Source organism: Rhizomucor pusillus (genome assembly GCF_041956525.1).
Source record: "Rhizomucor pusillus strain CBS 183.67 unplaced genomic scaffold VTP01scaffold_20, whole genome shotgun sequence".
Lineage (NCBI taxonomy): Eukaryota > Fungi > Mucoromycota > Mucoromycetes > Mucorales > Lichtheimiaceae > Rhizomucor > Rhizomucor pusillus.
In genome coordinates this window covers 345,791-364,583 of record NW_027192162.1, presented here as the reverse complement: position 1 = coordinate 364,583, position 18,793 = coordinate 345,791, and the positions used below count along the sequence as shown (strand labels likewise).

Genomic DNA, 18,793 nt, shown 5'->3' with positions numbered 1-18,793 from the left:
AAAGCGTCTAGTCTTTTTCATCTGGTTTTCTCTGGTGACCATCAGCCTGAGAAACGTACTGTAAAGACGATCGATTATCCGGCTTGAGAGTAGCAGGCGACTCCAAGCATATACTTTCTCGCTGCTCGGCTTCCTTGCGTTTCCTCCTTTTCACTACAAACGCCGAGAAGAATAAAAAGATGCCTACTCCAACCTTCAGAGGCATTAATGTAAGTAGACTCGATTAAACTTCCACGGCGCAATGGATACCCTACCACGACCACACTGCCACTTATTACGCCAGCCACGACACCGAAACGTAAATGTAGAGCCTGCTCCTCGTCTGAACTGTCGTGGTCGTTGTTCGCTCGCCCCGTGTTGTTTTTATCGCCGCCTGCAAGAGTTCTGTTTCGATGGGACTCGATGGTGCTATTACTGTAAACTGGTGGCGGTATAGAGGTGGTTGCTGTTATCGTTGATATTTGTTTACCGTCTCCTCCTGCCGTGCTATTCGCCTTGTACAGCAGCCACTCTTTATTCGGTGTATACGTGTCTACCCAAGACCAGCTGGATGTATTCAATAAACCGAGGATGTCAGTGGCGCCTTGCCCTTCGTTCAAGCCGAAGGCCACCAGCATCATGTGCTCGTCCACGAGACGTGCTGCAATTAAAACTTTTAGCGCTATAGGAATTGCTTACAGAGACCGGCTTTCCCTAACCATAATGATATGTCCTTGGCGAAGGAGCAGTGCCTGCTAAGGACGGTGACGTCCAACGCATGGTGGATAACTCGAGGACGAATACGTCATTCAAATATACAGGCTGGCCTCCATCTATAAAGATCGTATAATGTCAGCTATGCTTTGTATAAGCACCAGGACGAGAGAAGAATCGCTATACACACACACCAACAAAGCTGCCACCAAAGACGATAATGTAAGAACCGTCACCGCCTAGAGCGTTGAAAATATGTCAGCATGGCATACAGATAAAAGCGAGCTACTGCACGACTATTCACATACTTAACACTGCAGAGTGACCACCACGCGGTGCAGGAATGTTACCGGTTGCTGTCACATTCTGCCACTGGCTACTGGCCGCATCGAATTTCAAGAGAGAGCTCATAGATACCGGATTTAGGGTGGTCTCACCAGAGGGATCTGTAAGATTCCGAGAATAAACCAGACCGCCAATAATTATCACCGTGCCATCGGGTATCAACGTTGCAGTGTGGTCTATTCTTGCCGATGGCGGGTTGGGTATATCAGGATAATTATACGTCCATGCCTTTATGACGATGAGTTCAGTCGCATTTGTCATATAATAGTATTTGAGACGGAAGACCTACACTGGTATCTATCACCGCCCATCGATTATCATAGATTTCATAGGATGTCGCAGAGTCGACGCTATTTTTGATGAATGGTAAATCGATCGAGCAATCATAAAATATGGCATCCATTACCTCTTGCCGCCCCAAATCCATATCCGCCCTTGATTATCTGTAGCTGCAGTGTGACGCACTCTGCAGAAGTATCGAAGAAATCTTATTGTCAGGTCGGCTTTGTTTCCAAGTGGTATTTGGATTACCTCTGCAACGGCCAAGGTCCCTGTAACATTGGTTCTATCCAAGCTTTTTGCAGAGTATCATAAATCATTGTTTGATATCGGACACCGTTTGTTTTGCCGCCGTGAACTAGAAAGCTGTTCGCATCACTTGGAACAGAAGATGCAGTAAAATATGCAAGTGCGACGGTTTGGTCTCCAGAGACCTCGGCCCAAGCGGCATCATCGAGCGTCCACTCTTTCATGAGGTCAAGAGTGTACAACGAGGAAGAATACTGTTCTTCCTCCACCCCTCCTATTATTTGTCTGCTCACTGAACCACCGTAGCAGTACAATACGCCTTTGACTAAAGCGCAGTCTGCATTTTTCATTTAAGTGCAACCATTATTGTAGAAAACGACGCATAATGCGTACGTACCGTTTGCCCACCTGGGGGTCGGTTTGTAGGGATTCTCCAGAGCGTAAATAGTAACGAGGAAAGCCGCTTTGAGAATTGCCAGCTGATATATCACCATAGGCAACGCCCGAAAATACACTTTGGTAAAGGCTGCAAGGGTCTGATACACTTTCAAGTGGAAAAGAAAGCAATTTTAGCCCCTCAGTAATTGATATGCCGCATTCGAATAAAAAGGGAGCCGTAGGCGATTTCTCAATGATAAGTTTGTTTTCGATAACTGTGACCTTCCCCAGCCTTGATGGTAATTACTTCACGCTTGTTGGTCAAAATTTTGCAGCATGTACCAAGTTGAATATCATGCAGACAAGAGTTACTATGTATAATAGCCATTATCATCAGCAAATACCCAAGGGATGTTCCTTGCTGACAGCGTTGAAACGACCGAATGTGTATATACGAATGGTGGGAAGCATGCACGCTGCAGACATTGCTGCGGTGGGCGGTCGTAAACGAGAGTCCTGACGTTGCAATATTCAGAGAATTTTCATTGTATAATGCTCCATGCGGCCAAGCGGATCACTCTGATCCTGGCCATAAGTACTAAACTGTATTGGATTGCGATGTTTGTACGAAATTGAGTAATAATATATCACATGCTAAAACACTCCTCTGTAGCAAATAGTACATCATCACTCCTTTTGCAAATGGTACAGTGGAAATCAAACATATATTATGACAGGTATCAAATCTCTAAATGAATCCTAAGACTTTGTCTTTTGTATACCATGCTTTTCTAAGTATGTAATCACCATACCTCTGTTACCCTTAGAATAAAATGCATTTAAAATTAAAATTAATGGTTTCTTGAAGGTATCGTAAATGCATAACTGGATTTCTGCATCACGGAACGTTCTTGCTACATATGTACAACTCTCTTGATGACTACTTTTGCCAATCAACGCAAAGCTACCGGTGTTTGCCATGATAAATACAGACCATAACTCATATATTATTATACATTGCTTTGCTTATACTTCGCACCGAGATGTAGACTATAGGTTCAATCGAAGCTCGCCCAATTTTTTTCCAAATTCTTTTTATCGGGCGTGGAAAGCTCACGCTTCCCCGCTTCTGCAAGTATCATACCCACTTCACTTTAATGTCTGATCCCCAGAAACTGAGGACCGCTGTCAATCGACACTTTGTCGATTCCGGTGAAAAAGAAAGGCAAGCGTAGTGCTGCTTCGGATTTGACTGTTAAGCTTATGTCATGTAGATTACTAGGAATACTTCGATCGAGATTGGTCGAGTCCGGTTGGAATGATCTTGTTTATGCATATGCCACTGGTATGCCACTGCATCGAAGACTCAAAATGGCTGGAAATATGCTTATCAATGATGCAGAAATGGCAAGAAACAAAAATCAGGATAATGTAACGATGGAAACGCTCTTAGAAAATACGGCGGATTATGCCCGCAGTAAGTAGAAATCTCTCCATCTGTCTCTTTTCTATCCGAGGATTCTCACGATATTATCGTTATAACTCAAGGTACCATGCATGAAAGCATAAAGAAAGAGATGCTGGTTCTGATAAAGAGGTATCTCGACTCAGCTTTCGACTGAGAAACGACGCAGCTTCTTGGGACAAGTTTCCACCTGTGTATGTCAGATACCCAAACAAACACTTTTCAAAGCAGCTGCCAAACGATTGTGCGCATTTTGTTGCTTCATTTGATATTGCTTGTAGATTGAATATCTATGCCTTTGTAGCAACCTCGTTAACCTCTTCGACAGCACCACGCGCTGAGGCCGGGGCCTTTGGTTCCTGAAGTGTGAGGCGCATCGCATACGCGTCTTCTCCATCTGCATAGTATTTCTTCTCAATATCATGCACCCTATATAAAATATATTAAAATTCATATCGTAAATGCCGATGGATATTCCATACTTGAAGTTAAGGGTGTCTCTATATAGACCAATTGCCGCTCTGTTCGTCTTTCGCACATGCAGCGATACATAGTGTGCATTAAACACTTCAACCATTTGACTCGTCGACTGTAGCATGAGCTTCTGTGCAAGACCGAGACGTCGATATGTACGCATAACAGAAATCGAAGTGATGTGTCCGTGAGGTACGTCGCTTGGCTCCTCTTCCCTACGAGTTCAGTTTGTTAGACCCAGTTCGAAATTTTGCTACGGATAGACCTTACATCTTTGCTAGGACATATCCTACAATTTTACCATTATCATCCTCAGCAACGTATGACAGCTGTGGCCATGATAAGGCATGGTATAGGTCTTGTTGAAGCATTAGTCAATGCTGACGAGCGATATATGTTCCACGTACAATATTTCATTTGATAATTTTCTGGCAAATCAAGGAGATTGCAGTTTTGCATTTCCAGCAAATCGTCCACCTGCATCCCTGTTTTAGATCGTCTGCGACTGCATTGGAGTGATACACGATGGTGCTTACGGTAGCCTGCCTAATGTTCATGGTTTCTAGGTCGTCTAAGGGGGGAGAGCGGGGAGAACAAGCCACTAATTATGCACCAAGACCAGCCGAAAGTTGGTGCGTTTCTTGCAGAGGTTCGTGCGTTCCTTCACCAAGGATTGCTAAAGTTCGTGCATTCCTCCGTTACGCACCAAACTGCTCAAGTGTGTGCCTTGCCACAACATGGATTCATATATTGATCAGCTGCAAAAGGTGGCCTATCCGTGAAAGATCAACAGTTTTGCATTCAGCTGACAGACTGGAAATATAGCTTATTGAGGGTCTATACAGCACGACGGAGCCCAGCGTAGCTAGAGATATCCAGGAGCAACTTCAGAACTTCCAGCGGCAGCCGCAAGCTTGGGAGATAGCTTCGCAGCTATTGGGTTCGCCGGTATTGATGGGAAATAAACCTCTTTCAGTATTTCATATGGCTAAGAGATTTTCGGCCTATCTAGTCAGATCAATGCCGCTTCTTTGGTGCACATACGTTTCAAGTAAAGATAGCTCGAGACTGGTAAATCAATTAACAAGTCGAGATAGTTAATATATATATATATATATATATATCTGAATGTTCCATACCTTGATAGGGCCACGTTACCGGAAGAACGTGTTGAATGGCTGCGGCAAGAATTAATGACCTGGATCGTAAAGCTCAGCTCAGGACCATTGTTTATAATAACTAAGCTATGCACAGCTGTATGTTTTGCTGCGGAAAGAGAGGGAGAAAATATCTCTATTGCTTTGGACTCTGACCAGCAGCCTATATGTAGCTCATTACATACGCTTTTCATACAGTCCCTGATCGATGGCGTCAGTTTATATCTGACACGGTTATTACGCTTCAATCCGGCTCTCAAGCATATGGCATATCTCCTTCTGTTATCAACACTGCTATATTGGAATTTCTGACACTCGTACCGGAAGAAATCTCGAATGCGGCAATACTTGGCGGGAAAAGGTGAGATGCAAGCAAGGTCTCTACGTTTTCGACGGCCTTATTGATGGACTGGTTCAGACCCCAAATATTACAAGAGCTCAAAGACGGGATACCTCTTACACTTTCAACATTATCTACATTTATCGTTTCGTCTGGACCGGATATAGACTCCTCTAATCAAGAGAAGGCATTAAAATGCCTGCAGAGTTGGGTACAATATGGTATAGACCTCGAGTATGTTCCCTTTTCTATTTCCATTTTTCTCCTGGAATGAGCAGTATCTAACATTGTAAACACTATTAGGCAATGCTATACATTGATACAGCAGACAATCCTGTCTTTAACGCGGGAGGACTTATTTTCTGCTGCTGCCGACGTTCTTCTGGAAAGCATGCAGCAGTCTGCTTGGATAAAATATAATACTTTGCGCAACGATCTTCTGAATTGCTTTGCAAGTGACTGGATAAAAGAGAAATTAAGTGAATCCATTAAAGGTAGCAGCTTGATCTATATTTGTCTATTCCTTTTGACGTCTCTAACCGTCAAACCACGAAGATGAGGACGAAGAGACGGCCCGGACATTGGCCAAACTTTTGACGACATTTGGAGAGACCTATACAGACTACATGGCATTAGAACTTGCAGACCCAAAGTTGACTTTAATCTTGGATATGATCCTGCAACTGACGGCATTCCCTGGACATTTTCCTGCCGACCAAGAAGTAAGCGAATTGCCGCTTAACTTTTGGTATGTCTTTCAAGAGACTTTGTTCGACAATGGTATTGTTCCTTTACGGCCAAACCCCGGGATCTCAATTATCGCAGAAGGTGCCACCCAGCGCAACGGTGCAAATCAAGCACAGCAGCAATTGTGGTTGCAGCAATGTGGCGAGATCGCTCTAGCGAGGTATCGACAACTAGTTACAGTTCTCAGAAACAAGGCCGCATTTCCTGACGAAGCTGTGTGGAACTCATGGACAAAAGGTGAGAGAGATATGTATGCGATCGAAAAATGGTTATATCCTAAGTTTTTTAAAGATATACGCGACAAATTCCGGACTAGCCGAAGAGACTTGGGTGACACTTTAATGAACCCGTATTACCTACTGCAGAACGAGATGCTATCGATTCTATTAGACGAAGCTGCCAGTATATTAAATCAATGGAATCATATTCCTTTGGCATCGCAGGCAAGTATTTTCTTCTCACTTTGCTTGGCAGTTGCTATATCCTAACATTCTGTGAAGGAACTTGAGGCGACGTTGTTCTGTCTTAAAAGTATATCAGAGGAAATACCTGCAGATGAGAATACCCAAATACCTCGATTTTTTGGTCCGGAAGTGCTCTCTCGATTGCCTCCTGATTGCGGTCTTCGTCTTCAAAATACTGCCCTGCTGTTGTTAGGTAATTTCTTTTATTTTACATAAGCAACAGGAAACTCATACCTTCTCGTGACAGGCTCGCTGTCAGAATGGCTAAAGCTTCACTCTGACTTCTTACCGGCAGTCATGAACTACATCGTACCCTGCCTCAGCATATCAAAGTTGTCCGCATGTGCAGCCTCGGCCTTTTCTGACATCTGCGATACTTGCCGTCAGTTCCTGGTTGGTGATCTAGACAGCATGATGCATGTATACGGTGCTATGGCGAGTTCCATGATAGAAGTAAGGAGAATATATCTTGGCAATGAGACTTTATATTGAGCAAAATCACATTGTAGCCGAATACAATGCAAAAGGTTGTAGAATCAGTCGCCGACGTGATCCAAGTATTGCCTCCAGAACGTGCTGCAGCGCCGCTTATGGTAAATCGAGCCCAGCGACTGCCAAGTTGTCTGTTTGGCTAACTGAATAACAGGTGCTTGTTGGCGATATCCTAAAAGGCTTACGGAATGCTTTAAACAACAGCACGCAAGATGCCAGCGCTGGTCGCGAAGCAGTCCTCGTGCAGCTGCAATATCTTTCAGCGTGCTGTCGTGGTATACAATCTCCTACCGACGATTACCAGTCTTTGACGGCAAGACATAATACATACGATGCTTTCGCTAGTGGCGATACAGCGGCTTTTTACAGAAATGTAGATGGATTCGAAGAGTTTACAGCTGCTATCAGGGATATCACCCAGCAAATTGCATTGGTATGGGTGAAAGACGAGCAGCTAATGAAGGTTAGCCATTTCCCTCTGAAATCTTTGAAGGCTGTTTTCGAAGCTTACCGATACTTTTATCAGACGCTTTCTCAGTTTCTTGAAGCTGGTATCCGATCGACCAGCCCGCTTTTGACGCTTTCTTTTAAGGACCTGATTTCGCTTGTGTGTTCTGCGTATCAAAACTCTCCATACGCGTGCTGGCTACATACCTCTGCTTTCACCGTCACGGTATACGGTGGACAAACTGCTGAGCACGCAAATCTGCGAGATATGTTGGCGAACTTGACCGGAAAGACATTTAGTGTGATCAACAACAGTGCTGGTAAGGGGGAAAATCGGGTATGCTCCATATTTAATGTTTCACTTCTAATACATACGAATGATCAACGTAACAGCTATGGAGGAATACCCCGACATTGTGCACAGCTATTTTGATCTTTTAACAAGGGTACGTATAATGTATTTCGAGGATTTTTTGAGGTATGCCAAATAATGCTTTGCGAAATAGACCATAAAACGTTGCCCAGATATATTCTATCAGCTTCCACATGATACAGTCCAGAACATATTTATGTTTGCGGTGGCAGGAATGGGACTGCAGGAGCGCCTAGCACTGCAAGCGGCACTTAATTTCATGGTAATCCGTACTTCAGTGGAAGAATTGAATAATTTTGTATACTGACATTCAGCAAGGCCGATTTTGTCACTCAGGATTTGAAAGAAGGTAGCCAACACTGGGATATCGCCCGAGCATTACTGCTTAGTATGGGTCCAAATATATTGGAGCAGCTTTTAGCGGTAAGATGAGCGCCTGCTGGACATCAGATAAGATGTATTTATTTAGAAAACTACAGGGCATTGGTGGTCGCGTACCAAGGTCATTCTCCGGGCTGCTTGTTGATGTTTTATATAAGATGATTTGTCGATACCTTGAACCTTGCAGTCATTGGCTTCATGACTTATTAGCAAGGGTTAGCTATTTAGCTCATCTGAGACTCGCTTAGACATACTAAACTTAATTACCACAAATAGGATGGTTTTCCTTCCAACCTAGCAACCGCCGAGGACAAGAACGCTTTTATCAAGGGCATATTAGGGTAAGATACACCTTCATATATTGTACATATTAGCATCCTAACAAATTTCTTCTTTTGTTTTCTACAGCACTCGCTCCCTCAAGAAATTTAAACAATGCACTCATGAATTTTCGATAAAATGTCGAGGCTTAGATAAAACTACTTACTAATACAACGATGTAAAAGATCTATTAATGTTACAAACTTTTTGTATGATATAATGCTACAAAGTCGTAGGTTAAAATCTGACCCAAAGCTTTGGAACCCTTTCGTATTATATCCAACAGAAAGGACTACGAAGTAAAGGATGAGCAACAAGGTTGTCCTTCGGCAAGCGTAGCGATAGCAAGTGGAGAGGAAGGACGCGGAGGGGAAGACAGACCTAAAATAGAAATTGCAGAACGCGCTGAATGGCATGGTAATAATCACTTTCGTTCACGATCAAGATAACCAAAGTCAAAAGTTTATGTTCTCTCAGCTATAAGTAATAATTGATTGTCATTGGATGTCATTATGTGCGTAACAGCAGTGCTACCAATTTAGATATTCAAAACATCCAATGCAAACTGGACATCATGGCAGAAGTAAATAATTGCTATCGAAGAGATCTATGTGGATTATCTACACAAACGCTGATAAAAAATGTTCTATAAATTGAGTATCTTCTAGATATGTTTATATCATGCTCACCCATATAGTCATTTGACGGATGGTACATATCCGCTGCATAACTGGCATGTTGAACGCGGGGAGTAGGTAAGCAGCGATCGTAGTCTTAACAGCTACATAACGAGTCTTTTCTGGAAATTCTTCTCCTGAATAACTACATGGTCTCCTGGATAGGTCAAAAGGAGCAGTTTCTCGGGATAATTCTGTTTTGTTACTCTCTTCCTTCCATTTCTTTAATCACTCTCTAAAATATGAAGACGGTTGCAACCGTGTTTCTCATTCTCATCTTTACGACGCACTTTATCTCGGCACATTTATACTGCAAATGCGCTGGTCTTCCTCTCTTATCCTTGACCGACAGAACTGTTCAATGCTGCAAACCTACGATCGGCGACTACAACGGAGCAAGCGGAGAATGCCAGCTCAGTGCTAGCAACAAGGCTGAAGAAGGCAAATTTATATCGTGTTGCAACGGCCTTAGTAAACGAAGCCTCTTGAGGGGCAGCCACTGTAGAGAAACTTAGATAGAAACAAAACTTGCCAGAAACTGCAGAATTGATATGAACGAACATTCTTGATTGGAATGAATTGGATATGTTTCTCGCTTTTTATTCGATTGCAATCTAGCGTTCGTATGGTGAACGTGATTGAGAGTGATATCGACTACGAGAGGGGCCCGGAGAACGATTGATACTTCTGTCACGTCTGCGGCTAATGTGTGGAGAGCGGCTTGTACGTTTATGTGAATTATGCATTTCCCTCCGGCGAGAGTACGGTGACAAAGATCGAGAATGTTCACGATACATAGCAGGAGATCGACGTCGTCGTGAATGGATTGGAGAACGGGATCGCGAGAATCTACGAGGAGAGCCGATTGGTGACCTATCCCGGCCCGAGCGAGCTAACCTTGGAGAAAATGAGGGCGAACGTCTGCCAGAATATGCTGGTGACCTGGATCTAGAATATGAGCGTCTTCGTCTTGAAGAGTATCGATATCTTTCAGCCTCGCTGTCAGGAGATGGTGATCGACGGCGTTTTCTGTCTCTTGTGCTATCTACAGATTCTGATCTGTCTCTGTGTCTGCGATGTTTTTTCTTCTTTTCCGAAGATTTATGCTTGTGCTTTTTCGATTTCTTTTTCTTCTCTTTCTCTTTGCCCTTGACCGCAACGGTGGTTTCGGATACCCGCTGCATTGGTACAGCTACTGCATCTCCTGATGAATCGTATGAATTCATGATTTCTACGGATTGCGTTGCTTGAGGAGGTAAAAATCGATTTGATCTGCGTATGTTGATTAATACGATTATCCAGATGAAAAGATACAAGCACATACCTGCCGTAGCCCAGACCCTTTTCATCATTTGCCTGGTTAATTGGATCATCTTCGTCTGTATCATCATTTCGATGGATAGCTTGGCGAAGCTCCTCCTGGGTTACATTGCTTTCGATCTTGCGCGGCTTTTTCACACCCCTTATTTAATAATTCTGCTTTAGCACGATTGGATTCCGATTCATTCAATGCTGTAAACTCACAAAGCAACCGCCATCGCTTCAGCTTCTGCCTCCTTTATCTTTGCTAGCTCATCGGCTTCTTGTTGTTTCACTTCATCACTTTTGCCTTTGGCATACCAGGTCAAATCCTTGCCTACCAAGACCGTTAGAACGGAGAAGTGATATGTGCACAGCTATGCGCATACCTTTCTGCCAACGACCGACGGGAGCCATTAGCGAATGACCAAGATAGTATTCACGATATTTATCTTGCTTGACATCTTCCCAGCTAAACTGTTTTGTTGATTATGTGAGCAATACTTCTCACAAAATCTACAGCCTGGATGAGCATACCTGGTCTTTACCGCCTCGAACGCCTATCCACAATATGTGTCACTTGGTCAGATCTCACGTTGATACCATTGAATCTTTCTTCTCACCTCCTCGAGTTGGATGGAACATTGCAATGTATGCGCACAAACAAGTAGTTGCGTGAAGGAAGACTGCTCGCATTCTCCGCAGGGAACTTTTTAAAAAAGGAAATCAATACACCCTTCATTTAAAAAAGCAAGTGCTTTAGCGGTCACTACGCTCCCTGCACTTGGCTCGCTGCGCTCATTCCACGTAAACGAAAAGGGTTACAGTGAAATCCGCATTAAATAAACCGGAATTCGACGGCGCTTTGTTTTAATCAGATTTTGGGACGAGACGGGCGTACAGCTGTTACCTCATACCATGTATCTTCAATTAATTCACTACAAAGTCCCAACGTACCCCCGCTGCGGGATATTTGCGAGGAAGAAGACGTGGAGATGCAGGAGATCGATGAAAGCGACCCCATCACTACTCGTATGACAATCGATGACATGGTGATAGAGGAAATACAAAGTTCATTTACGGAACGAAGTCCTGCTCCAGAATCCCGCAAAGAAGCGAAAATAGAAGAACCGAAGGAGCGAGGATCGCGACAGCCATATAACAGATATTCGCCTGAGCAAATACACAAATTCATCACGTTACTGCAGGAAGAAGGACTATCGGTTACTGAAGCGGCACAGAAGACGCGTATTCCTCGAAGTAGTGCATATAAGCTACGAAAAGAATGGAATGATATTGATGGAGCCGTGCTGCCAGGTCTGAAGGATGACGGTCGGAAACGCGGCAACAATACAAAGTTTGGAGAAGAGCATTCCGCATTTAATATAAATTACATTGACAAGAACCCGACCACAACTGCCGATCAGACGACCAAGGCACTTTGCGCGCCTTTGAAGGATTCTCTATGAGTACTTCAGCAGTTCACCAGCATATGAGGGACAAATGCGCACGATCTCTAACGAAAACGCGCGTCTACAAAGAGCAGCATGATTCTAAGCGGATTATTGAAGAGAGAGCGCAATCAGTATCCCGTTGGATAGAAGATGGTATCATCTTCCGGGAGAATCGTGTGCTTATTGACGAGAGTGGATTTCGTATGAATATGGTCCGTTCAAGAGCTTGGTCGAAGAAAGGAACGCTAGCAACTGTCAAGGTCCCTACTCAGAGAGGTGTGAGTCTTAGTATAATCGGCTGCATTTCTAGCAAAGGGGTTATATTGGCTGCTCCGCTATATTTTGTTTGACTATCACGCCAAATGCGTCAAGCCCACTTATGTCACACCCCCGAACGAGCGTACTCCATTTGCTGAGCTGTGTGATACCCGCTTTAAATACTTCAGTGCCTGCACGAACTTGCTATCTTTCATATGGTAAGTGACGATAGTGATGGTGGCGATAACGATATCTGTTTTAACGCTCATGATCTTTCTGTACAGGTGCGAGAAGCAATATTTACGCTGCGGATACTTCTATCATACCCGGGGCATTCCAACAACAAGCATTCGACCTTGTCCTTACAACTATAACCAATACCATCTAAAAGTTTTCGCTGGCTCTCGGAGAGACAAAGTATGCGACAAGCAGCTTTTCGCTTTGCTCAATCATACGCGTGTCCACATGTTATAGGGAAGCAGACAACTCCCATACCAAAAGACACACTAAAGTTGATGCAGTGCGCGAGCTGCTGTCTAAAATCCGAATTGAACCAGTACAGCAATGCATCTTGAAGTATTTTTGGACGACAGCGAATATTCGCCATGCAATGCATCGTCGACAAAATCACCTTCGCTAGGATGGGCCAGTTTTCACTAGGTTGACCCACTTTAATTTTAACTGGCCCAAATTCATCCATGATGACCCATATTTATGAGAGTCGCCCAACCAAAATCTATTGTGGCCCATTTTCAGATTAGCCATCCAAATTCACTGGGCATGGCCCAATCGTCCTTCCCAACACTGTAACTTTTCACCAGCACTTGCCCGCAGCGTGGAAGACAATGCACATAAAGCTAGTCATGTGCGGTATTGACATTTGAATTTAATCATTTAGTTAGTTAGTAATTTACAACATTTTTGATGGCATCAAAGCATCGGATCATGCTAGGCATATAAAACTTTTCAAAAGCAAGAGGGAATGGCGTATCCCAACCACATACTCGCTGGATCGGGGCTTCTAACCGCAAGAAACAGCGCTCCAAGATAGTGGAAGCGATTTCAGCACCCATACCGTTTGTTCTTGGCGCTTCGTGAGCTATCACGAGACGTCCTGTCTTATTGACGGATTCTACAACGGTGTCAACGTCCCAGGGTAATATGGTACGCAGATCAATCAGCTCACAGCTGAGTCCAGGCATCTTCTTCTCTGCAAGCTGGATAGCGTTTTCTAGCGTGTAAATCTGTGAACCATATCCAACAATGGTCACGTCTTTTCCTCTTTTCAATACTTCGGCCTTTCCTAATGGTAACTCATAATCACCAACAGGCACCTGCTCAACTGTAATGTGGATGAATATTAGTATCGAATGGCAGCTCTGGTTGATATAATAAGTGAACTGACCAGCTGCTCTGTAGAGGCATTTGGGTTCAAAAAAGATGACAGGGTTGCGGTCGCGAATGGATGCTAACAAGAGACCCTTCGCCTGCAATGGGCTACGTGGGGTGACGATCTGTCACACAGAGTTTAACTGACAGTGTCAACCCGATATGGAAGTGTGTGCAACGTACCTTCAAACCAGGACAATGAGCAAAGAATGCCTCGGGACTCTGGGAGTGGTAGTGAGCGCCGTGGCCGACTGCAGAGCATGGCGCACGGATGGTGAGGCCACCAACGTTGAATTGATTGCCAGAGCGGTATCTGTATTTGGCTGCCTCATTGACAATCTAATGACAGTTTTCTAGCATAAACGCGTGTCTCGTCGAAGAATGGCAGATGGATGCAGCGCATACCTGATCAAATGCAGGGAAAATATAATCAGCAAACTGGATTTCGGCAATGGCTGTGTGCCCCACGGCTGCCATGCCGATAGCAAAACCAGCAATGCCTTGCTCCGTTAACGGCGTGTTGAATACTCGATCCTTTCCAAACTTCTCCGCCAATCCTGTGGTTGCTCTGAAAACGCCTCCAAAAGAGACATCCTCGCCAAATACAACTAAACCTCGGTGAGATGACGCAATTTAAGAATACTCGATTCCTATAATAAAATAGTACCAGCATTATCATCGGTCGTCAAGGCAATCGACATAGCATCGTTGACGGCCTGGAAAAGGTTCATTTTTGTCGTCTCGCCTTTGGTTGAACCGTGAGAAAATTGAAAAATTGGAGACCAGACATTTGTTCTTACTGTCGATAGCGCTCATATGTGCCAATTCAGGATTGCGCAATGCATCTTCTGGCGATTTTTTCAAGAGTAGCGAGTATGCAACGCCTTCCTTTATACCATCCGGTTGAGCTGTGCCAGCAGCGTAACCACGTTTTCCAATTGCCCATAGCCGACTTGTAGTATTTCTCAGCAAAGGCATCTTTTGCTTTAATAGGGGCGTCATAATTTGGAGAAAGGCTTGAGAAAGAGAGTTGCGAAGCGAGAAGAGTCGCAAAGAAGAGAAGAAGCAGAGAAGAGAGGAGAAAAGACAGTTGAATGAGTGGCTCGCCAGGGAAAACATATTCGGTCTCCGAATGAAGATAGAGAGGGAACACACGGCGGCTCCAGCACAAGATATGGCAGGTTCAGGGTGACAGCCCGTCTAGTATACAATGGTTTTCAGAACCGTGGCAGACTGTCTGTCACTCGTCATCCACAAAAAATAAGAGAACAGAAGGAAACTATCACACGTTTATATATTATTTCTGACAACTACCAAACAATACTACTTTGGGTATATCAAAACAAAATTCCTCACTTTGGTTCGAATGTGGTCAACGATGAAATATCAAAACAGTAGTCTCCAGTTTGAATGTACTTTGCATAGTAGAACAGGTCTCAGTGCACTGCCTACATGGTGCTCACATTGACTGTTCATATCAGACATGTAAAATGCTTTGCACTTCCCAAAATTGGGAGCTTTTGTGGGAAAATCTGCAAATATGTGTAACAATGTCCCATACACTGATTGAAAAGATGGTGTAAAGTTGCAAACAGACAAGGGAGGTTACAAATGACGATAGAGAACTACTGTATAGACCAAAACCGTGGTCAGGATCGTACCAGGATAGACCTGCTTGTCCAGATACCTGAATGTATTTTCTAATGAGCGACTTGGAAGACGTTTAATCGGTCTACATTGACCAAGTGAACGCAATGGCGTAGAAAAAGCGACAATGTGGAGTGATGCATCTTAGTAAAAGAGCATTCTTGAGTTAACGTTGAATATGAGCACAAAATAGCGCATGAATTCCTGTTCTATCCATATGTACGAAGATACATTCATTTGATGCAGCGCAGGATATACGCGCAAAGCTGTCCAGAGAATCCCACGCACCTCGACTTGAGAAACCTTACGAGTTGCACTGCCAAGAAGAGGTGGATCATAAGGAATCACCCTTATAAATATTCCAGGAAGCCGGCGGCTTCTTCTTCTTTGTTCAAACCAATGCTTGAACACCCACCATACCATGGTGGAAACAGGTGGTATATCCTGCGTGCACCGCATAGTTGTGGTGCCGAAGACGTGAAGAAACAATATAAAATGCATACTGTTAGCAAATGAACGCTACAAGTATACTTCGTAATACTCACCATAAAACCCGTACAAAGAAATCTTCATTTGATGCAGCGCAGGATATACGCGCAAAGCTGTCCAGAGAATCCCACGCACCTCGACTTGAGAAACCTTACGAGTTGCACTGCCAAGAAGAGGTGGATCATAAGGAATCACCCTTATAAATATTCCAGGAAGCCGGCGGCTTCTTCTTCTTTGTTCAAACCAATGCTTGTGAACACCCACCATACCATGGTGGAAACAGGTGGTATATCCTGCGTGCACCGCGTTATCGTGCATACTATCAGCAAATGAAGGCAGTAAGTATACTTAGTAGTCGCCAAGAAAGATGAAACATAAGGCATCACCCTCATAGATGTTCTAGGAAGCCAGAGGCTGCTCCTTCTCCGTTTCAACAAATGCTCAAAACATCCATCATAACACATAATGGAAACAGGCGGATTCCGCTGTTCGTGCTGGGCATGTTCGGCAGTGAACAAATTGTTGGAATCTGGTCACCAGTGTTAATATTGAAGCACCGACGCGATGTATGAAAACCAGGAAGAGCAGGTCAATCTTCCTGCTTGTGCTGTCATTCTCATGACCTTATTTCCATTTATCAAACAAAACTACGAACGATTTAAACTTGCAGAATTTCTTTCAGAAAAGAAACCAACTCAAAGAGACATTGTCGAAAATCAATTTAAGGAGTGCATTCACAGCATCATCTCCTGGAAATCAAAGAACAAAATAAGCGATTGGGCAATAGATCAAAAGAAACATGGTTACCCTGTATGTTCTTTCCTACTATTGGTTTCAAGCTGTTCTGTTAACTACGTATTAGGCCTTATTTACGGAAAAGGTTGAGGACTATTGGCTAAACGCAAAGCGCACGAGGACTCTGCGCGTAGCCGAGACTGCAGTGCTAGAAGAAACGAATGCGTACAACAAGAGCAGGTTGAAAGTAGCAGAAACAATTGGTAGCATCTTAGTTTAATACACTGGCTCTTATTCGGAGGACTGTACTCACATTCAATATAGGAAGAAAAGCTCTTTCGGTTTCTGACAGTTTCAATCCAACTGTAACGCGTGAAGAAGGTTGGAAACAACCGGTTAAGGCAGGAATGATATGTGTCGCTTTGAATAATTAGTTTATTATGACTGTATTAATAGTACCGGCTGCCAACAACGATAAGCGACACAGAGAAACAGAAACAGAAACAGAGGAAGAAACGGACGAGGTCCAATCTACATGGAACAGCTTTGATTCTCACAAACGTCGCAAATACAAATACAACTACCTGACTGATGACATGGACCTCAGCTGCGAAGTCAGGGATCCGTGGATCATTGACGGTCTGGATATCACCAGCTTGTTAATGAAATATCGACAAATTTCGATCGCCGGCGCCAAGGCAGGGAAAAACATTAGCGATAATCGTGTTTTATCTCTCAGCTATATTTTCTTCGTCAGTCGTGATCAGCATCGTTCTTGTACCCACCGATTCCTTCGTGCTGAACATAAAGCAATAGCTGACATGATGAATTTCAAGCAGCATTGGATGTCGCTTCCCTTCGAAACAAGACTTTGGTGCGCGAAACTTGATCAGCAAATTCTTGCATGTCCATCAACAGTGCCTACGAAAGCGTTACGCAGAACGGTTCGAGAGTTCGCCGAGGAAGCTGATAATCAGGCTGATGAAGAATTCAGCGGAACAGACCATCTTTCCATGATGGCTTCCCTCTTGACCGAGCTGGTGGATAAGTTTGTATCCTGGATGGCTGACTGCTGTCTTGAAAGCACCTTCATCAACCAACATATGATGCCATTTTTGCAGCAAGTATTCAACAAGGACGAACAACTATGTGGGCGACTAGGAGAATCACATCTTGGCGACAATCGAGAACTAATGGCAGATTACACAGTATCTCACCAGGCTCCCGATGGACGGTGTTTCGATCTGTTAGCCGTCGAAATCAAACCTCCGGGAAAGTCTTCTAATTGCCAAGTGCAATCTGACTTTATAAAAATGGGGAAGGAGATGAAGTGTATGCTTGACTGTCTCATCAACGCTGGCGTCGATGCACCTGTCACCTGCGGTCTACTTGTCGAAGGTTTTAAGTGTACGACATACAGTATGCAGCTCAAGGCCGATGGTGTCTATCTCATGGTCGAGCACGGTCAATCCCATCTCCTGCAAACACCGTTATGCATTCCAAATGTTCCTGGAATTGTAGAACATTTACTGCAGCTGAAATCGTTGCTTTCCTCCACTCTCGATGCTATTGATACCCTTCATACTCATACCGCAAGACCTATACTCAGCTGGAAAAGAAGATCATCAGGGACCCCGGTGAAAGGGGAGAAAAAATGAATAAAATTCATATGTTTCTGTTTATGTGATTAAAGAGGCAATAGTTTGATACCAGTGACGCCTATAGTCCCCGAGCATGGTTTATATACACCTTTTCCAAGAAGTAATGTCGCATTTTGTGAAAGTTTATAATACAATTTATACGCAGAAGCGTCAACTCATACCGACATTAATTTCTGAAAACAGTGTACCATCGGCACATAGCCGCAATGATTGTCGGTAAGACAAGGTGGAGTTGAATGTCGCCCCTGAATTTTACTCGCTTTTTTCCATGTCAAGGTGGGCCGCCGTAGTTTTCGTGCTTGTAGCCCTGCTAAAGCTATGCTCGGCATCACGCGGAAACATACAGCCAGAATTTCTGTCCTGCGTTGCCGAATGTTCAAAGATTCGGTGCCCATCACGACTGCCTTTGAGTCTCGAATTGACACTTTGGGACTGCCCCGAGAATTGTCGTTACGAATGCATGCAGCAGATAACTGATCGCGCCATTGAACAAGGCACGCCAGTGTATCAATATTACGGAAAATGGCCGTTCTACCGTCTCTGGGGTATGCAAGAGCCAGCGTCCGTCCTATTTTCCAT

The 18,793-nt window shown here is 44.0% G+C and overlaps 10 protein-coding genes across 10 annotated transcripts; 6 read left to right on the top strand and 4 right to left on the bottom strand.

The window, feature by feature from the left end:
- Nucleotides 1–7: 7 nt before the first annotated feature.
- On the bottom strand, nt 8–2,060 carry VTP01DRAFT_5173 (uncharacterized protein; the record flags this gene model as incomplete). The annotated part of the gene is made up of 9 exons (XM_069383936.1): nt 8–193; nt 255–640; nt 699–812; nt 888–932; nt 1,002–1,266; nt 1,328–1,388; nt 1,445–1,504; nt 1,570–1,903; nt 1,964–2,060. The coding sequence occupies 9 exons, from the start codon at nt 2,058–2,060 to the stop codon at nt 8–10; spliced, it is 1,548 nt and encodes a 515-aa protein (XP_069235773.1).
- A 1,041-nt stretch (nt 2,061–3,101) lies between these two features.
- VTP01DRAFT_5172 (uncharacterized protein) lies at nt 3,102–3,566 on the top strand (the record flags this gene model as incomplete). The annotated part of the gene is made up of 4 exons (XM_069383935.1): nt 3,102–3,169; nt 3,219–3,289; nt 3,347–3,421; nt 3,493–3,566. The coding sequence occupies 4 exons, from the start codon at nt 3,102–3,104 to the stop codon at nt 3,564–3,566; spliced, it is 288 nt and encodes a 95-aa protein (XP_069235772.1).
- A 133-nt stretch (nt 3,567–3,699) lies between these two features.
- On the bottom strand, nt 3,700–4,440 carry VTP01DRAFT_5171 (uncharacterized protein; the record flags this gene model as incomplete). The annotated part of the gene is made up of 5 exons (XM_069383934.1): nt 3,700–3,838; nt 3,892–4,098; nt 4,154–4,241; nt 4,291–4,360; nt 4,420–4,440. 5 exons carry the CDS (start codon nt 4,438–4,440, stop codon nt 3,700–3,702), a joined length of 525 nt encoding a protein of 174 aa, XP_069235771.1.
- Nucleotides 4,441–4,620: 180 nt separating this feature from the next.
- Nucleotides 4,621–8,774, top strand: VTP01DRAFT_5170 (uncharacterized protein; the record flags this gene model as incomplete). The annotated part of the gene is made up of 20 exons (XM_069383933.1): nt 4,621–4,650; nt 4,709–4,831; nt 4,896–4,954; nt 5,031–5,139; nt 5,214–5,401; nt 5,459–5,614; nt 5,684–5,874; nt 5,936–6,364; nt 6,419–6,570; nt 6,628–6,784; nt 6,839–7,044; nt 7,101–7,184; nt 7,238–7,546; nt 7,610–7,850; nt 7,924–7,976; nt 8,037–8,165; nt 8,222–8,326; nt 8,383–8,499; nt 8,561–8,625; nt 8,693–8,774. The coding sequence occupies 20 exons, from the start codon at nt 4,621–4,623 to the stop codon at nt 8,772–8,774; spliced, it is 2,985 nt and encodes a 994-aa protein (XP_069235770.1).
- Nucleotides 8,775–9,524: 750 nt separating this feature from the next.
- Nucleotides 9,525–9,797, top strand: VTP01DRAFT_5169 (uncharacterized protein; the record flags this gene model as incomplete). The annotated part of the gene is made up of 1 exon (XM_069383931.1): nt 9,525–9,797. The coding sequence occupies one exon, from the start codon at nt 9,525–9,527 to the stop codon at nt 9,795–9,797; it is 273 nt and encodes a 90-aa protein (XP_069235769.1).
- Nucleotides 9,798–9,896: 99 nt separating this feature from the next.
- VTP01DRAFT_5168 (uncharacterized protein) lies at nt 9,897–11,226 on the bottom strand (the record flags this gene model as incomplete). The annotated part of the gene is made up of 6 exons (XM_069383930.1): nt 9,897–10,554; nt 10,607–10,744; nt 10,807–10,918; nt 10,971–11,058; nt 11,119–11,141; nt 11,205–11,226. 6 exons carry the CDS (start codon nt 11,224–11,226, stop codon nt 9,897–9,899), a joined length of 1,041 nt encoding a protein of 346 aa, XP_069235768.1.
- Nucleotides 11,227–11,576: 350 nt separating this feature from the next.
- VTP01DRAFT_5167 (uncharacterized protein) lies at nt 11,577–12,050 on the top strand (the record flags this gene model as incomplete). The annotated part of the gene is made up of 1 exon (XM_069383929.1): nt 11,577–12,050. One exon carries the CDS (start codon nt 11,577–11,579, stop codon nt 12,048–12,050), a length of 474 nt encoding a protein of 157 aa, XP_069235767.1.
- Nucleotides 12,051–12,073: 23 nt separating this feature from the next.
- VTP01DRAFT_5166 (uncharacterized protein) lies at nt 12,074–12,767 on the top strand (the record flags this gene model as incomplete). The annotated part of the gene is made up of 3 exons (XM_069383928.1): nt 12,074–12,313; nt 12,408–12,511; nt 12,578–12,767. 3 exons carry the CDS (start codon nt 12,074–12,076, stop codon nt 12,765–12,767), a joined length of 534 nt encoding a protein of 177 aa, XP_069235766.1.
- A 428-nt stretch (nt 12,768–13,195) lies between these two features.
- VTP01DRAFT_5165 (uncharacterized protein) lies at nt 13,196–14,684 on the bottom strand (the record flags this gene model as incomplete). Its single annotated transcript, XM_069383927.1, has 6 exons — nt 13,196–13,635; nt 13,699–13,807; nt 13,866–14,021; nt 14,088–14,290; nt 14,350–14,427; nt 14,483–14,684. The coding sequence occupies 6 exons, from the start codon at nt 14,682–14,684 to the stop codon at nt 13,196–13,198; spliced, it is 1,188 nt and encodes a 395-aa protein (XP_069235765.1).
- Nucleotides 14,685–16,382: 1,698 nt separating this feature from the next.
- Nucleotides 16,383–18,211, top strand: VTP01DRAFT_5164 (uncharacterized protein; the record flags this gene model as incomplete). Its single annotated transcript, XM_069383926.1, has 4 exons — nt 16,383–16,628; nt 16,681–16,816; nt 16,878–16,934; nt 17,010–18,211. The coding sequence occupies 4 exons, from the start codon at nt 16,383–16,385 to the stop codon at nt 18,209–18,211; spliced, it is 1,641 nt and encodes a 546-aa protein (XP_069235764.1).
- Nucleotides 18,212–18,793: the final 582 nt, after the last annotated feature.